Source organism: Scatophagus argus, chromosome 11 (genome assembly GCF_020382885.2).
Source record: "Scatophagus argus isolate fScaArg1 chromosome 11, fScaArg1.pri, whole genome shotgun sequence".
Classification (NCBI taxonomy): Eukaryota; Metazoa; Chordata; class Actinopteri; family Scatophagidae; genus Scatophagus; species Scatophagus argus.
In genome coordinates this window covers 23,007,441-23,025,534 of record NC_058503.1, presented here as the reverse complement: position 1 = coordinate 23,025,534, position 18,094 = coordinate 23,007,441, and the positions used below count along the sequence as shown (strand labels likewise).

At 52.1% G+C, this 18,094-nt stretch overlaps 2 protein-coding genes across 9 annotated transcripts in view; both read right to left on the bottom strand.

The window, feature by feature from the left end:
* The window catches only part of pde9aa (phosphodiesterase 9aa), a 22,380-nt gene extending 17,852 nt beyond the window's left edge, over window positions 1-4,528 (bottom strand). The window contains exons 1-2 of one of the 4 annotated variants that reach the window (XM_046403730.1): window positions 4,291-4,528; window positions 164-234 (exon numbers count right to left, since the gene is read on the bottom strand). In XM_046403730.1, coding sequence (XP_046259686.1) covers window positions 164-234; window positions 4,291-4,353 — 134 coding nt within the window. In that variant the 5' untranslated portion in view covers window positions 4,354-4,528. Of the gene's footprint in view, window positions 1-163; window positions 235-788; window positions 1,113-3,679; window positions 3,725-4,290 lie in introns of those variants that run through there. The other 3 variants (XM_046403729.1, XM_046403732.1, XM_046403731.1) reach the window with 3 other exon arrangements.
* A 795-nt stretch (window positions 4,529-5,323) lies between these two features.
* On the bottom strand, window positions 5,324-17,991 carry slc37a1 (solute carrier family 37 member 1). Of its 5 annotated transcripts, none has more exons than XM_046403901.1 (20): window positions 17,104-17,814; window positions 16,848-17,009; window positions 16,374-16,621; window positions 13,882-13,963; window positions 13,380-13,539; window positions 13,157-13,235; window positions 12,803-12,938; window positions 12,634-12,710; window positions 12,316-12,482; window positions 12,170-12,222; window positions 11,700-11,774; window positions 11,018-11,140; window positions 10,768-10,858; window positions 10,331-10,393; window positions 9,983-10,068; window positions 9,601-9,649; window positions 8,802-8,875; window positions 8,637-8,715; window positions 8,357-8,454; window positions 5,324-7,309 (listed from the first exon to the last, which is right to left on the bottom strand). In XM_046403901.1, the coding sequence occupies exons 3-20, from the start codon at window positions 16,427-16,429 to the stop codon at window positions 7,109-7,111; spliced, it is 1,749 nt and encodes a 582-aa protein (XP_046259857.1). In that variant the 5' UTR covers window positions 16,430-16,621; window positions 16,848-17,009; window positions 17,104-17,814; the 3' UTR covers window positions 5,324-7,108. The 5 variants fall into 5 exon arrangements, with proteins under 5 accessions (XP_046259857.1, XP_046259855.1, XP_046259856.1 ...); XM_046403903.1 differs by lacking the exons at window positions 16,848-17,009; window positions 17,104-17,814 and adding exons at window positions 7,968-8,032; window positions 17,838-17,991 and having other exon boundaries at window positions 7,156-7,309; XM_046403899.1 differs by lacking the exons at window positions 16,848-17,009; window positions 17,104-17,814 and adding an exon at window positions 17,838-17,991.
* Between the last annotated feature and the right edge of the window lie 103 nt (window positions 17,992-18,094).

Here is an 18,094-nt window from a genome sequence, read left to right as displayed (position 1 = left end):
AGACCGGATTAATCACACGCCACTGGTGCCAAGTGTGAAGTGAGACAGGAGCAGCAGCTTCACGAGAGCTGATTATCACTGTGCTGAAGCTGACAGGGAACTAACAGAGCTGCTGAGTGTGTGTGTGTGTGTGTGTGTGTGTGTGTGTGTGTGTGTGTGTTACCTCGGCACACCAAGGGCGGTGCAGAACAGCTCCTTAATGTCACACGGGCTGCAGAACCGGCTGAACACCACCTGAGGGAGAGCAACACACACATTGACGCTGGGTGTGATTCACAGTCGATGACCGAGCAGCTGCTGAACCCCCCGACACGCCTCTGAGCAGCTGCAGCGCTTCATCCGTCCACCAGGAGGAGCCGCGACCACAGCAGGTGGTCAGCGTCGCTGTCGGCCTGCTGCGAGCGTTAACGCGTGACGCCTGAGGGATCTGCTCCTGAACACGCCGCTGCACGCTGTCAGCAGTGTGTTGCTCACAGACAGGCGTCCAGTTACTGAGCACTTCCTCTGGGACGCAGAGCAGAGACGTGAGAACGACTGACGCGCAGTACAGACCCACAGTGTGTGTTTGAGTGTGTGCTGCACTCGGCTGTGCAGCAAACAAGGCAGATCATTTAGTGCCTACAGGCAGGAACGACAACAACAGGAAGCTTTACACAAGCAAGGAAACAACCCAACGGATCGACGCACCGACCTACGAGAAGACACGAGGACGAAGACTTCGTGGTAAAGTTCAAACCTGGTCACAACATAACCGCCAATTCTGTAATAAAGTTACGTTCTGATCAAACCTGCTCAGGTTTACTTCCTCAGCCGGTTCAACACGGATCCAGCTGACAGGAACAGGAAGGCCATGTGTGCCGTGTCGTCCTCAGCTTTCATGGCTGCAAACGTCCGTGAAACTCGAGCAAACCGGCGGTCCCGTCACGCAGGACGCTGCATTCCTCCTTCCTCCTCCGACTGCTGGATGTCAAAGTGGGACAATCAGCCACTGGGGAGAAGCTGCGGCGTGCGGGCGTGGAGGCGTAAGGCGGTAAATAAATACTAAATATTTCCTGTTTCATAAACAAGGTCAAGCACAGTGGCTGAACGTGACACGTGACTCGTGTCGCCCCGCGGCGTACGAACGGGGACGACGGAGGCGAGGCGGCGACTCGGGGAGGCCTGGCAGCGTCGGCGGGTGGGGGGAGGGTTTAAGGAGGGCCGACAGGAGGGCGGATGAAGAGATGATTGTGGAGGAGGAGGTCAGAGAGCACTTCAGCGGTCTGGCAGTGGCAACCTGTCACAGGTGGAGGAGACAGGCGCTGGTGGAGGTCAGCTGGAGAGTCGGGTCACCTTACAGTCTTTGATTAACTGGATTTAATGTGGCAGAATTAATGAGACTAACATTTATGACCAAATGTTCTGGGCCACGACAGACACAGCAGATCTGAGGGTCTCCTCGGCTCCGTCACTGACGGAAAAGGCCCGACGCGTTTCGGTGCGACAGAAATGAACGGATGTGACGAGCGAAGGTGTTGAAACATTATTAATCATCTCTGCTAAATAAACTTACGCTGTGGGTTTGAGACTCAGCAGCTGATTTCAATAACAAAACCCACTTCGTCCCAACGGACCCCCGCTGCCGCCGCCGCAGGCCTCAGGGCGGCGAAGCAGCCACTGTCATGCAAATACCCAGACCGGATCAGACCGAGTGGAATCTGATTACAGGAGACAATGAGCCCAGCGCTCACGACGGCCCTGTTACACAAGCTGCTGTGTCGAGAGCGCAGCTGAGCCCTAATCTGAAATGAATAAAGAATGCACCTTCACCTGGAGCAGGAAAACAGGAACATGAACCCGCTGCTGGACGGCGCGATAAGCTCAGAAAGTTACATCACTTTACCGTAACGCAGATTTAAAACCGATAAAACGCTTATGAAGCATCCAGACCATATCATCATATCAATATACTGATTTATAGCTCAGCACCGACTTAACCTTCGGTCTGTAAACCTGACCCAGATCTGATCAGATCTCTGAACCCAGAGGATTCACACCACGCCGCCGCCAAGCCTGTAACGCGGGAGGTCGGCAGAACAGATGGAGGTGGTTTATCGAGTCCGTGTCTCAGGTGACACGGTCTTCCTCCTGTCCCCTTTGTGTCCAACGCACCGAAGTGAACTCAGACGAGACACACTCTCTCTGTGTGTGAAGAGGACGGAGGCGTGAACGGGTTATATGGCCCTTTATGAGCTGCTTCCTCCTCCACTGGTTTGTCAGAGTAAACAGAGCAGAGCAAACCGCGAACACGCTGACAGCTCGGCGGTGAGCTTCAGACGTGTGTGTGTGTGTGTGTGTGTGTGTTTTCTCAATCAACCTGAAGATGATGTCACTCATCAGTGATTTTGGTTGTCTCCTGTGGCTCCCGTCACAGTCGACGTTCTGACGGGATTTTGGTTCTCGTCGTTGACCGATTTTCCTTTCAGCTCATCTTAAGTAAAATCCAACAGTTGTTGTCGTTGTCATTTAACCTGATCAATTTGATCGATTAGGCCGATCGATCAGACATTTAACCTGTCTGACGTTGAGTCCTTCACAGTCACTCTGATCGGCGCCGAGCGCCTAGCGTGGAGCAGACCGGGTCAGTCACCCCTCGTCGGCGTCTCCCAGTCGGACTCTGGACCGCGGGTGGGAACAGGAAGGTCACACGGGTGGAGGTTTTCACCGCACTGAAACCATTAACATCCGAGGTGTAAAAACAACAGCTTGAGCTCTCAGGTCGGCGCTCACGTGCCTCGCCGGGATGACCTACATTCTTTAATCTACGTGAGAGCTGAATGTGTAACAGGAACCGCGGAGCGTATTTAGAGGTCAGAGCCCGAGTTACTCTTCAACCTCGCAGCTCTTCAGAGGGACCAGCGGAGCAGAAACGAGCAGCAGCGACGCACACCTGCAGGGCGCCGTTCACCTGTGCACTCCGTTTGCAAAGGGCTCAGCGTCACCGCGGTCACGAGCGGCTTTCAGAGCTCATCTGTGACGACCTCGGCCTGCTGGGAACGACACACGACACCGAGGGCAGCCCTGACGAACGGCACCACGACACGGCCAGCGTTCAAACTACCACATCAGCTTCTCCAGAAGCTCCCAGGCCCCGGAGAAAACCACATCATCAGCACTTTTAGGTTTTACACGACTGCAGACCGAGACTCAAATGTCGACAGTAAAAGTCGCCACAACCCATTTCTATAAAACCCCCACAAGCACACTTTGCCATATCTTCCAGCTTCTGGATCACAGTCCCTGACCTGTGCTGCGTCTCGTCCCTCGGTTCTGGATCACAGTCCCTGACCTGAGCTGCGTCTCGTCCCTCAGTTCTGGATCACAGTCCCTGACCTGTGCTGCGATCTCGTCCCTCGGTTCTGGATCTCGTCCCTCGGTTCTGGATCACAGTCCCTGACCTGAGCTACGTCTCGTCCCTCGATTCTGGATCACAGTCCCTGACCTGAGCTGCGATCTCGTCCCTCAGTTCTGGATCACAGTCCCTGACCTGAGCTGCGTCTCGTCCCTCAGTTCTGGATCACAGTCCCTGACCTGTGCTGCATCTCGTCCCTCGATTCTGGATCACAGTCCCTGACCTGAGCTGCGATCGCGTCCCTCAGTTCTGGATCTCGTCCCTCAGCTCTGGATCACAGTCCCTGACCTGAGCTGCGATCTCGTCTCTCGGTTCTGGATCTCGTCCCTCAGCTCTGGATCTCGTCCCTCAGCTCTGGATTGCCCTGCAGACGGTGCATTTCTTTTCAAACACTTCACTGACGGTTTTTTAGTTCTTCCAATCAGCGGGGTCGTCCAGTTGGCTCCATCGCGCCACTGGGTCGTTCACGTGCCAGTCAATGAAAATATCGCGATCTCTACGATTCACCTGAGAGGTGGATTGCGCATCTCGATCTGAAACCGTCAGCTTTGACATCCTGCGCTTTACGGCAGATCACCATGGTAAATATTAATTAATTGGCAAATTAACCTGATTAATAATTAGTGAACAGCCGGGGAAAAAATGAACCAGCAGAGTTTCTTTCAGATCATACCAACTTTTGCTTCCTTTTCAAAAGTGACTTTTGTTTCACTGTCCACACCGTCAGCTCCTCCTTCACTGTGACCGAGCTGGACGTCCAGCCCGCAGGTGAGTCCTCAGCTGAGCCGCTCCGTCCCTACCTGCCGTCCCTCGGCTCGTCGCTGTGTGTTTGCTCTCATTTCTGTCACACAGCCTCCGCACACTGAGAGTGTGTGTGTGAGAGTGTGTGTGTGTCGTACCTTCTGAATCCTGCCGTCCACGTCCAGGTAAATGACCCGGTAGGAGGACGAAGCGGAGCCCATGGTCCGCTCTCCTGTCCGCGCTGTGGGTGCGTCGCTGTGCGGTTGCTGCTCCGGACTCCGTGTCGCTGCTCCGGTCCGACTCCCACCGCGGCGAGACAAACCGAAGGGGGGCGGTGAGAGAGGAGTCAGCGCCCCGACGACATCCCAGCTGACCGCCTGTCTGTCTGTCTGTCTTTCCGCGCTCTGTCACCTCCCTGACCGCATCTCATAAAGCCTGTGCACGCGCGTCCACGCCCCCCTCTCTCCCCCACACACACACACACAGGTGCACAGGTGACAGCAGCCTGTGTTTGTGTGTGGAGCACCTGGAAGAGAGCGCTTGTACAGTCTTCGTTTCCACCAATCACGGAGCAGTTTGAGTGACGTCCCGCAGCCCCCGCGTGCGGGCTTGTACCCCACAGACTGAGTCACTCAGATATGAAGTAAAAGTACACATACACTACTGCAGTGTGGGAATTCACCACGTTGGCCCAGTGCAACACAAGTGTTAGCATCAGGCTGTTTATTAGACTGTGAGGCGTTCAGGTGTTCATCGCTTTGTTCGGACAAACCACACACAGAACTGCAGTGATGCTGAAACTAGCAACAAGAAAGTCAGTTTGTTTAGTATGGATAACATTTGCTCCTGATAATTTCAGATGGTGGTAGCTTAACATTTCTAATGTATATTTTTATATCAGTATTTATTATAATTAATTATTATAAAAATTTCATCTGAGTTTTGGGGCAAACGGCTGCGATGTGTCTTTCAACTCGTAGTCTGAGAGTTTAGGAAAATGAAATGAATGGAATTAAGCCTCTGAGTTGGAATTAGTGCAGACATTTGGAAAGCTTGCTGGGAGTTGGATGAAAAAGTTTACTTTAACCTCACGTCTGCCTGTGAAATATGAACTACAGCAGCTTAGCAATTAGCTTAGCATAAAGGGGGGGGGGCGTTAAAGGACAGATTCAGATTTGTCCCGACAGTCATATCAAATAAATCAGCCTGCAGACAAAGATGGTCCAAATCTGACTCTCAGATCTGCTTTGTTCATGAGAGTGTGAACAGTCTGATTCGGATCCGATTTCAGAGGCGACTGCTCTCTCTTCCTGTGCACACCAGTCCTGGCTCGGACTCCTCGGTCCTCATCGCTCCACACAAAGCCGTAGTCAAACATTTGCGTCCAAAAGGACCCAGTGGCTCCACGTTTACTTCTGTTTGACACATCTGAGCAGTAAATCACGATTACATCATTAAAGTGAATTAAATTAAGATCACTTGTTTGCAGAACTGAATGCGCAGACAAACTTTCTGAGAGAGAAAACGAATGAGTTTTCTGGCTCTTGTCACACGAGCTGTTTGGGCGGTCGACGCCAACGCAGACGGCGAGTTTTGGATTCGCGGCCTCTTCCCGATCCTCGTGTGTGTGTCTGCCCGTGTCACTGAGTGGGTTTGTGCCTGTCACACGCTCGCCGTTTCTGGTGACACCTGCCACCTCCAGCTGAGACTCGAGGCCACTCCATGCCAGGAACCGGACCGATTTAGCCGGCCTGTGGCAGTACGCTGCAGGAAGAAGCCATCAAAAACACAACCCCGAAAGAGTTAAGAGAACACAACAAATGTTTTGGTTTTCCCAGAATGCTTTGGGAGTTAACCATCCACAAATGACGAGGAAACATTTTGATGGTTTTTTCCTTTTTTTTTTAATTTGTACAAAATCAGCTTCCCAGCATAAAGACGGACAAGGCACACAACGATTCAAGTACGAGTCCTACACAACGAACGGCGATGAACACTCAACATGTGCTCTGTTCAACAACGTCGTCTCAGTGCCGCCACCGCGACGGAAATCATCCCTCAGCTTTTGATTTATCACCAGGAGTCTGCCTTTAAATTAATAAATTAACAGATCATAAATATGAAAGTAAATGTGGAAAGAAACCTCTAAGCTTCTCGAGTTTCACGATGATCAGCAACATGATTCTATGCTGTAGAAGATCACAAAGTGGACGCGTTAAAGTCACTGATGTTGCAAACGGAGACAGGATTCAGCTGCTCTAAACACCAACACTGCACTGCAACGTGGATCCAAACGAGGTCTGACGCGTCCGCCATCTAAGCAGAGCTTTACATTCACAGAAAATCACGAGCTTCTGCATAAAAACACAACTTTGGTGCATTCAGAGGGGAGGGAAACCACCACAGAGCTGACAGGAATAAATTAACTGCCTTTTAAAACAAGCACTCTCTTTAAATTACAGCACAGTCTCTTTGGTTCAGTAAGGCAAAGGTGACGGCGAAACGGCGACTTCCACGCAGCAGACAGTCGTAGTGGTCTCGGAGTCATTTCCTCTCTCTCTCAGCAGAGCGACGTTAACAGCAGCAGCAGAAGCAGAAACGACCACCTGAGGCTGCTGTGATCAACAGCAGGTTGTGAAACAGTGAGGAAATTTAATTTAGAGGATTCCTGTCCGTTCTGTCCGCCGCCGGGTAGGAAACCTCCCTGGTAGATCGGGTCCGGCTGGCACCGCTTCCACCTTCTCTCATGTCTCCATTCCAGACTAAATGAATGAATAAACTCACACTCCAGTCCTGCTGTTGTTGGGTGTGTAAAACCACGTGGAGACACTCGAGGGGAAACTGACTCAAAGGCCGCGTCCAGCTCGGTCCCACCGGCGGCCTTTGAGTCAGAAGAACGCAGTCATGGAAGTTGCCGTTTCAAAGGTTTCTATCTGAAATAAATAAATGTCACTCGTAGCTACACACACAGTGAGGTCAGACTGAGCAGGTAGTGTGTTCGGGGTCAACAGGGAGGACGTCTGCAGCTGCGCTAACACACATGTTGTTTTGGGAGGTTGACGTCCGGCGTCCAGCAGAGTCCGGGGAGTCCATTTCAGGCTTGGACGAGTGGTTTCGATGCACTCGCTGCTCCTGCGTGGAGGCGGTGCCGTACAAAGTGCTCAGTGCTCCTTCATCCTGTGAGGAGGAGACAAACGTTAGCACCACGTCCATCAGTCGGCTCTCGTTCAGTTTTAAGAGCAACAAGCCGAGTGAAAAATGAACCTTCTGACCGTCTCACAAACATCAAACCGTCACTCGCTCGTCTCCCAAAACTCTGATTTGTTGCTGTGTTTGGATTGAACCTTCATCCTGTGGCCCAGACGCTTTCTAAGCTGGGACTTTCAGAAGGTCTCTGGACGTGTGGAGCTTCCCCCGTGAACCTGAGCTGAAGCTGTCAGGCCGGGGAAGCAGCGTTTCCTCCATGGCATCCGCCAAGTGTTGTGAGCTAAATAAAGACCTTAAACTGCTCATCACTAATGTTTTACTCGGGACTGCAGGTCAGTGCCAGCGCCACAACTCACCGCTGACACTCATTAACCCGCAGCCGCCTTCACTGTTTTACTGCCCTCATGTTTTTGTACTGCAGTTTCCGCTCGGGTTTCTTTGATGCTTCACACTCTGAGGTTCTCCATCGAGATGTCGTCAACCTTTTAGCTGCAGTGGACTCTGATGTTACTTTTCATTTCTGTGTGTTTCCAGACTTCACAAACCAAACACCCGACGCAGACAATCAAACAGAATCAAACAGAAAGAGGAGGTGCAGTCAAACGACGAGAGGAGAATCAGGACTTACTCTACAGCCGAGATGGGACGGGATTTATTTGAGGTCAGCTCCTTCAGCACGAGTCGTAGCAAAAGCTGCACACACACACACATTCAAATGTTAGTCTGACAGAAACATCTCAGCATAAGAAACAAGCTGTTGCAGAAGGTCAGGGGGGCAGAGCGCCTGTCCTGAGCTCAAACTGGCAGCAGCTTGTTGTTGGTCTGTATGGCAGAAGCTGAGGGACAACATGAACTGTCAGGAAAGTGAAGCTGGGAGAAGCAGTGAGGACCTCTTCCTGTCACGAGGCCCCAGCTGATCAGTCAGCTGACTGCTGCTGTGCAGGTCGAACACACAGAGCAGATTCACTTTCAACATCTGCCTGCTGCTGGAAACAACCGGGATTTTAAAGCACTCACCAGCAGAGCAAAGAAGTCCGCCGCCATCAGCATGTAGAAGACCTGATCCCAGCCTCCCGCAGACAGCAGCCCGGCCAGCAGGGGGCCCAGTGCCGCACCTGATGCCAGAAACACAAACCAGCATCGTTTGTGTGTGGACTGAAAATCCACGAAGCTACAGCGAGTCTTACATTTCACTCAAGCCCAAATACGGATTAATCCTCCGCTAAAAATAGTCCCTGACAAATTCGCCGACCATTTTCTCCTGCTTGTTTGATAAAAACTAAAGCGTGACACTCACCTACAGACCCTGTGCCGTCGATGATGGCCGTCACAGTCGACAGGGCTCTGGCGTTGCCTTTTAGGCTCTTGTGGGTCCCCTGGGGTCAAAGGTCAGAGGAGACAGAGTGAGCCTGAGACAGTGCAGAGCGAGTCGGCGCTCACGAGTGCAATTAAACACGCTTACCAAGTCGGCGGACACGGCGGTCGTGATGAGGGCGTACGGTCCGTTGACGAGACCTCCACACACCAACAGCATGCCTGAAACACAGAGCGAGTGAGGAGAGCTGCTCTTCTTCTTCTTCTGCGTCACATGAGACCTGAACACGCTGCCGCCAGCACACCGACAGGACGATGAGCTGCAGCTGCGACCACCACGAGCCGTCAGACTCACTGATGAGCAATTCAGGTCATGGTGACCAGGTCATGTGACCTTATGCTGACATGACGAGCAGCTGATCACCCAGAGGGACGTCCAGAGGTTCATTTGTACACCTCAGAAGGCCCACATCTGGGCTGCTGCGTAGACATGTCTATGACAAGGTGCTTGGAATAAAAACCAGTCAAAGTTTAACAAACGTGATGGATGTGGACACCGTGTGGTGTGATATCGGGGGCTTTTCTTCTGTGCAGCCCTGGCGCCATCTGCTGGTCGCCGGCTGCACGGCTCTGGAGCTCTGAGACGATCTGAACAAACCAGACACTGTGAACTGTGCTATTCACAGCATTTCAACATCTTTAAAGGGGACCCTGTGGAGTTTTACTGTCTGTCTGTCTGATTTCTGGTCTGGATTCAAACTCACTGCTCCCCCTAGAGGCCTGGAGGACATTGTCTGGATTGGCTGTAATTTGTTTTCACTCTCTGCAGCATGTTTTTACCAAAGATCCAAAGACCCAGAACAGGAAGGAAACCAAGCTAATCCCTTCTATAATTCATGACCTCTGAAAAACAGCACTGAATTGACTGATGACTGGATCAGACTTACCGACTGTTGGCCCGAAACCGAACTGGCTGATCATGGAGAAGCCATAGAGCTGCAGGACAAAGACAAAACACACAGCGTTCACGACTCACATGTCTCAACTAACGAGCCTGATGTCACGTTCATACAAGTGAAGAGAGCATATCAGTCACTGAAGACGTCCTGTAGCTTCAGCTGCCGCCCAGCAGGGGGCGCCAGACACAAACAGACGCCTGCTGAGCTTTTTCAAAGCTTTTGATTAATGTGTCACTTCTTTGTTTGTCTGACGGCCACAGAATAGTTGGATTCCTTCCAGAAGTTAAATGTGGGTCTGACCTTCCTAATCTCACACCGTCTGAAGTGGAAAACACAGCGTCAGGTTTTCTCAGAGTGGGTGGAAACTTACTGTGGGAGCAGCCAGCAGCAGCATGACAGCACAGGTGGTGGCTCTCTTCCCCAGTTTATCAGAGATCACACCTGCCAAGATCCCCCCTGTGCATGCACACGTACACACACACACACACACACACACACACACACAGACACACACACACACACAGACAAGAATGAGACCAAGAAATAACAGTATCGTCTTTCTTTACAACAATAATACACAAAAGTCAGTTGATACTGACAGGAACTGAATGTGGGAAGAAAAATGACTGACACACACACACACACACACACACCACACACACACACCTCTCTCTTTCTCAAGAGCAGGATAAAAGGAAAATATGAACAAAGCACCTACCCACTATTCCTCCCACGTCAAAGAGGGTGGACAGATCTCCAGCTTTCTTGGCATCCAGGTGAGCTAAGACACACACACACACAGAGCTCGGTGATCACGTTGCACAGCTCTGTAAGAAGAGCCAGAGTTCAGCTCTGTCCAACACCATTTTAACGCCCAAACTGGTGCAGGTTTTTTAAACCCGACTGCCTGCGGCGAGTTTCAAAGCTGGACTCCATGTTTGCATGTGCGGGTGTGACTGACAGGTGCGGCACAGGCTCTGAAGGCTGAACAGCCATTACAAACACGAGAGACTCGAGACGCGTCTCTTTCTGTCTCCAAATTCTCCAAGCTACCAAAATGATCATCTGGAAGGTTTGCTTTTAATTGTTCACGGCGCAGACATAAAAACGTGCTCTGACAGCACGCCAGCGGCTGTGGTTCGCTTTGGTCCTCACCTGCTTTGGTGATGTAGAGCGGCAGCCAGAAGAGGAAGGTGTAGCTGACCAGCTTGGCGAACAGCAGACACAGAGAGAACTCCACCACCCCCTGCAGAGACAGGACAAACGATCACCATCAGCTGGACACCAACTAAGAACTGACCTGCTCACACTGGACCTGATGTGTGTGAGTGTGTGTGTGAGTGTGTGTGTGAGTGTGTGTGTGAGTGTGTGTGTGAGTGTGTGTGTGTGAGTGTGTGTGACTGACTGGTATCCGCAGGGCTCCCATGAAGCTGATAGGCGATGGCTCAGACTCCCTCTTCACCACCACCACCGGCTGCACGGGGACACACACGCTGTCTCTGGGCAGCAGCAGCTCCGTGTCGTAGCTCTGAAGGACAGAGACCAGATGAGAGCTGCGAGACTCGTCCCGTCCATCACCCAGGGACAACGAGTCCACAGTAACTCAAGAGACATTTTCACCATTAGAGAATTTAAAAGGTGACGTCTCACAAACTGTCTGACAGCGATCACAATCAACAGACTCCACCAAAACACAAAGTATGGATGAGACCATGTGGTGCGGGACTGCTGTGAGACCACATGGTGCAGGACTGCTGTGAGACCACATGGTGCAGGACTGCCGTGAGACCACATGGTGCAGGACTGCTGTGAGCTTCACTAAGTGACTAAGTGCATTAAGTGAGTGAAAGATGAGGGTGGTGACCCTCAGGCTGCAGGGTGGACGCCTCAGTGAGGCTCAGGATGATTCTCACCGTTTGTCCAGCATCCCACTCAACCTGACAGCCTGACTGCTGAAGCTGCCGGACACCTGGGCACAGCAGCGCACCTGAACGCATCACCGGACTCTGTGGTGTTTACGTGCTTGTCCCTGTTTGTCGCTGATCAGAATCAAATGTCCGATACGTGATCATTAACACGACACACACCTGGGCTTTGCTGTCCTTGTACTGCCGATGCGCTTCAGCGTGGCCATTCGCACCACCCCAGCTCCTGTTGGGAACCTGCAGGAAGAAACAACAAGCCTCATTTATTATGCACACCCGCTCCACCCGTCGCTTTCTCGCTGCGTTCGATGTCTCCTGGCCGTCACACGCATCAGTCAAAGTGAACTCTGGCAGCAGATTTTGTCTCTCAAACTAAACTGCCTGAAAGAAGAGAGAGTGGGACAAACTCTGTGCAGGCGTCCACTCTGTCCTCAGCATCATGACGGGAGGGTAAACATGAGGACAAAGTGAGCTCAGCCTTCATGTTCAGCCCTCTGCGTTTGCTGTGCTTCTCATCCGTCTGCATGACTCATAATTCTGCTTTATTCCCCACAAATCCAGCAGTGGGTGTGGATCCTGAGGCGAGACAAAACACAAGCCTGCACGAGAGGAATGAAGACCTGTGGTCTCACCGTGTCCACCGGCGGAGACGTCTGAGCGTACATGCTTTTCAGGTCGTTCGGGTCTGGGGAGGGAAGAAGAGGATGGGAACGTTAAAGTGAGCGGCCGCTTCGGCGCTTCGGTCGAGCCAGTCACGAGAAATCCGAACAACACTCACGCTCGATGAGGAAGAGGAAGCAGACGACGCCCATGGCAGCGATGACGAGCCCCGGGACGATGAAGGACAGGCCCCAGTTGGAGGACACCCAGTAGCCGGCGATCAGAGAGCCCAGGATGTTTCCCACCGAGGTGTGCGAGTTCCACAGGCCCATGATGAGGCCTCGCCTGACGGGGAGACACATCAGCAATGAAGGTCTGAAGAGTGTGATGATGAAGGTTGAACTGAAGGTTCTGATTGGCTACGTGAGAAGCAGCTGCAGCCTCACTGGTTAGCTTCTCTCTTTCCAGACATTTTTTCTCTGGGACCACAGCCTACCTTCCTTTTCCAAACCAGTTGCCGATGCAGGTCACCACACTGGGCCAGCCGGTGGTTTGGACCAAGCCGTTGGCCACCTGAAATCACGACAGGATGAATGAGCGTTCGTTTGTCTGCGTGAAGCGTGAGCTAACATCCACCTGTGCGACCGCAGCCCGGCGTGTCTCACCTGGACAGATATGTAGAAGCCCAGGCTGTGGATGTTGAAGGCGTAACCCAGTCCGAACAGGCAGGTGAACAGGCCGCTGGTCAGCATGCCCACCGTCAGGTACAGACGAATGGGCAGGCGCTCCCCGATGATGCCGCTGCGTGGGCGCACAGTGATGACATCACATCAACCACAACAACACTGTGTCGTCAGTAAGCCTTCACAGAGGACGGGACAACACGAGCACACACAGACTGTCCTGTCTTTGAGCCATCAGAGGGCTCGAATGCTTTCCCCTTTCCTTTCCTTTCCTTACATAAACTAACTCTTCGTCTTCCCCCGTTGGCCCCCGCCCTCCCCTCCTCCCCCTCTCACCTGAGGTACATCCCCACGGCGTAGGCACAGAGGAAGGAGTAGTCCATGGCTCCCAGCAGCTGCTTGTAGTTCCTTTTATCTGAGAACAGAAAGAAAAGAGAGTGTTTCGGGACAGGACACCCACAGCGGCTACAGGAAGCATTTTTATCGCTCGTAATCAATCGTGTCATTCGTATCAGAGCCAGAAAAACTCTGACACGTCCTGAGTGAGGCGGGCACCAACCAAAAGGCTTCCAGCTGCAGTCCACATCTGTGTGGGGAGACGGCAGCGCGGGCTGCTGAGCAACGCTGCCGCCACTGATGCTGCTGCTGCTGCTGCTGCTGCTGCTGGAGGCGATGGTGGCCAACTCGCCGACTGCTGAGCAGTTCTTATGGAGTTCGCTCTGTGGATACAAAACAAGCCGGCGTTAACAGGCTCGCAGTAGACCCCCTTCGGACCTCATAGCACCGTGAGAGATCCTCAGGTGGAGCTGAGAACTAAAGGGGATCTGCCTGAGGGGATCCGGGGGGCTCAGTCTGTGATCTGCTTTCTGTTTTCAACCTGCTTTGATCTTATGATTCCGCTTTATTTTGCAGCTGTTGTGAGGCTCTTTGTAAATAAAGATCTTTATAATTATTGTTGTTGTTCTTTCCTTTAATTTAACCTGAAAATACCAGTTTAAAAAAGTTCCAGCAAATCTCAGGTCAGAGCTGAAGACCTGAACCTGTCGCGTGTCCTGCGTTACCTTGACGATGCTGATGGGTTTCCTGGAGAGGTGGAAGCTGGTGTACAGGAGGAAGGTGAGGATGAAGGTGAGCGCTCTGTACCTGCAGAGAGGGGACACGGGAGACGTGTGTGAACTGCAGCACAGACCACCACCTTTCACAAAGACACACACCCTCCAGAAGCAGGCGGCACACAGGGACGTTTGTGCTGTCTCAGCTCCAGGCGTGTGGCCGACATCAGAGCCTCTCCCGGCCCCGTTGTGTAACAAGCAAACATATAAAAGCTAAGCAATCAACAGCCAGACCGAGTGTGACGCACTCTGCAGCTGGTTCGACCTCGATTACGAAACACTCCAGACGGCAGGGAGACATGTTGGGAAACGTTCAGGCACACGGAGAAGAAGAAGAAGAAGCCGTGAGGGATCATCCTGGAGACACGGTGCTCAGGAGGGACAGGATGTCTGGGCTGGCAGCACGTTAAGGTGTGCAGCCACAGAGGAACCCTGACAGGGCAGAACGCATCATCAGTGCTCAGCGTCACGCCCTCCTGTTGCTTCACGCGTTTAATTAGCGTTTTGTCGTGTTTGCTCTCACATTGCCAACAAAAGTTGATTATTCTGTTATCTTTGTCTGTGTTTGTCAGCACTGAAAATGAATTGAGGCTGATCGACTGCACAGTCGGCAAACCCACATGTCGACCACCTGCAGTACGACCTCCTGTCCAGCAGGTGGCCAGCGTGCTCTTCAATTAGCTATCACCTGCATGACCTTGTCGGATGTTTTACAAATAAAAAACCTCCATGGATCACAACTTAAGAATAGAAAGAGTCATGACTGACCCCGTTAGCAGTTTCAGTGTCCCGTGGTCTTTGGACAAAATCTGATTCAGGCACCGGTGGGCTGCAATACCACAAGCGGCCACTGGGCAAAACAGGAAGTAAGGCAGAGCAGCACCGTCATGCTACATCATGCACACAGCAGCTGAGTGTCCAAATGTTCTTAGAAAGAACAGCAAGACCGATCTGCTTCAGGGAAACTTTTCTCTCCGAGCCGTCATAAATGCATCATCTGCTGGTTTGTTCTGTGCATTAAATGTGACTGTGAAGTGTTTGGGAAAATTAAAACCCTATCAAGTGACTCACTGTCATTATCACTGAAAAAATAAAAAATAAAATGAAAGAATCCCCGAACAACAAGAAAGTCTGACGTGACCTCTGGTGTGTGTGTGTGTGTGTGTGTGTGTGTGTGTGTGTGTGTGTGTGTGTGTGTGTGTGTGTGTGCAAAGCAGCTGGAGAGCAAACACAAAGCAGCCTCTCGTCTGCAGACGTGAGGACCAAAGAGCAGCTGGACACATTCTTATGCAACAGCTGGACGACAGGCTGTGTGTTCGAGTGTGTGTCCCACACACACAGCTGACTGTGCTGAACCTGCTGCACGCTCATCTTTGGTTCAGCAAAATCTAGGCTACAGCATGATGACCTTCAGTCGTTAAGCTCACCTGGTTTCTGATTGGCCAGCAGCTGGGGGCCTTGTGCCCCACACATCCCTGCCTCTGCTGAGGTATTTTACATTAAATTCCACATGACTGAAAAGCCACCAGGACGACTCCCAGTGACAACAGGCTGCTTGTGGCCGGCGGTGACGGCTGCCTCAGGTCATAACAGTCAAGTCTTTCCTGAAATATGAATTCACTGATTTAAAATCAGGCTGTTTGTACTAACAAATCCTCTGGAAACAACACTGAATGTTTCTCCCAACAGGAGTGCGTGAGTCTGATCCGTCTTATTGACACGTCTTCTTCTTGTGTCCCTGTTTGCTGGGGACTATTTTCAACCGAGGATGAAGACACTTGTGGTAAACTAGAGAGTATTTAGGAGAGCGAGCGTGCAGCTGATCCTCCTGTCAGATGAAGCTACAGGGACCTGCTGCTGCTGCTGCTGCTGCTGCTGCTGCTGCTGCTGCTGCTGCTGCTGCTGCTGCACAGGGTGAAGCTCGCAGGACGTCTGCCACGGGATGCTTTCTGTGCGCCGTTTGCCTCTGAGGCGTGACGCTTTAGTACTACAATGGCAGATTATTTCAATATGACCAGCTGGTTTTGAATTAGGTCTTTTGTTGCTGGTCGTCTCGCCCAGCCCTTGTGCTGGTTCAGAATTATCTTACTGTCATCAGATCCTATAAAAAGATCAAAGCCAATGACGTGTTAGCTCGTTACTTCCTGTCTGCCTGTGGCACCCCACCCACAGATTACTGGTTATTCGTGGAGGTATAAACAAGTCAAACAGGTCAGGGAAGGACAAAATCCGCCTTTTAGTGCTGCAGTGGGTGTGTCTGTCCGGCTGATTCACTCGGTAGAATAAAGTATTTCCTGTACTCATTTACCTGCTGTCCTGAGACCGTATTGGCCGACGTCACAGCTCAGTCAGCGAGATCAAAAATGTGCTGACCGCTGCTGAAACGTCAACGCTACAAAACACCTGACATTTAGAGGGAAACGTGACGGATCCACACTCACCACTGGTCCCTGTCAAAGGACACCAGAAGGCGGATCCCAGGAGGAATCGCGGCCATGTTTGGACACAAATATTGACAATCGCAGCGACGGGTGGCCGATGTGAGCTCGCGCCAACGAGGCTTAAGGACAACACGCAGACGTGGAGGTGCTGCCTCGGACCATCGCGGCGTCACAGGAAGCTGCCGGGAGACGGACACCAGGAGGACACATGTCCGACACAGGAAGCTCCGCAGCCGGACGGAAAAAATCTGAGAAGATGACAAGAGAGGGAGAGAGAAGAAAGAAGGGAAAGATAAGAGAGGTTGTCCACTTCCTGCCACTGTGCAAAAGTGAAGCCAAAATATCGCGGATTTTTTTTAAAACGTTACATTTATGACATTTACAATACACACATTTAAAAGATGAACAGTTCAACCAATCACAACACCATGGAGCGGCACCATGAAATACAATGTCCTCAAAAAGTAACCGTACCTGAAAAAGTACCACTTAAGAGCCGCCTCTCACTGGGCAGATAGCAAATCATACTTGAGAATAACTGGGAGGCACTCGGGGTGGCCAATCAGATTTCAGGGCCAGTGCCACCTCAGTTCCCCCTTCCGGACACGCTCCTGTGTACACACACGCTTTGCCTCCCTGAATTTGACAAAGTGGTTGGATTTAATGCTGATATTATTTAATATAAAGTGTGCTGCCGTTTCCCCCCGTACCTGGAGCCTGTGAATCACACCTGGCCTCATGGTTTACTGAGCTGAGCATCTGCTGCTCCACATCCCTGAGCGGCTCTGGATCACATGACGGCCCGCATGGATCCTGTACTAACCCGTCTGTCTGTCCGTCCGTCACGGCGCAGACCGGCAGCATGGCCACGTTACAGCCTGGGATCCGTGCGTCTCAGTCCCGCGTCGGTGCACCCACCGCTGCCATGTAAACCCGTGCGACACAAACAGCTTCCTGGTTCTCCCCCTGAGGCGTCGTCTCATGGTGACCTGAACCCGCGGCTCTGCGGAGCTGCATCCCCCTCCCTGCTTCTAGTTCCCTGTAACGACGTCCCAAACCAGACCCAACACACACGCCAAGCCCGAGAGACGGACCCTGACCGTGAATCTAGACTTCCAATCCCACCCCGGTGTTTGCTGAGGCTGAGGGGAGCATCTGGAACTACAAACGTGGACACAATCCGAGACCGAGACTGCTGGACCGACTGACTCGGGTCCGCTCAGCCACATTTAGTCTTATTTTCAATCTGTGAAGCCACTACTGAGAGTCCACGGAGCCCCGGCACTTAAGGCTTATCAACAGAGAGACCTTGAACGCCACGCAGGAAACAATGCGGCCGGTTACATCGCGGGCTAACGCCGACCTCGCTTCTCGTTTTAACGGCAACTCGCTAGACCACATCGCGGCCGGATCAGACGTGTCGTACCCGGACGACACCCACCACATCCCCGCTGAGGAGCTTACCTCGAAGCGCAGGCACAAGTCGACGGGTTTTCGGTGTTTGTTTCTGCCTTCAGCGGAGCGACATGTCCTCCACTTCCTTGTAGAGTGAAAGCAAGCGACTGTCCCCCTCACACACACACACTCACACACACACACACACACACACACTCACACACACACTCACACACACACACAGCTGGGCTGCTCTGACGTCAGCCCTCCAGTCGGCTGTTTGATGTCTGACTGGAGTCGGTGGTGGATGAGGTATTCAAATATTC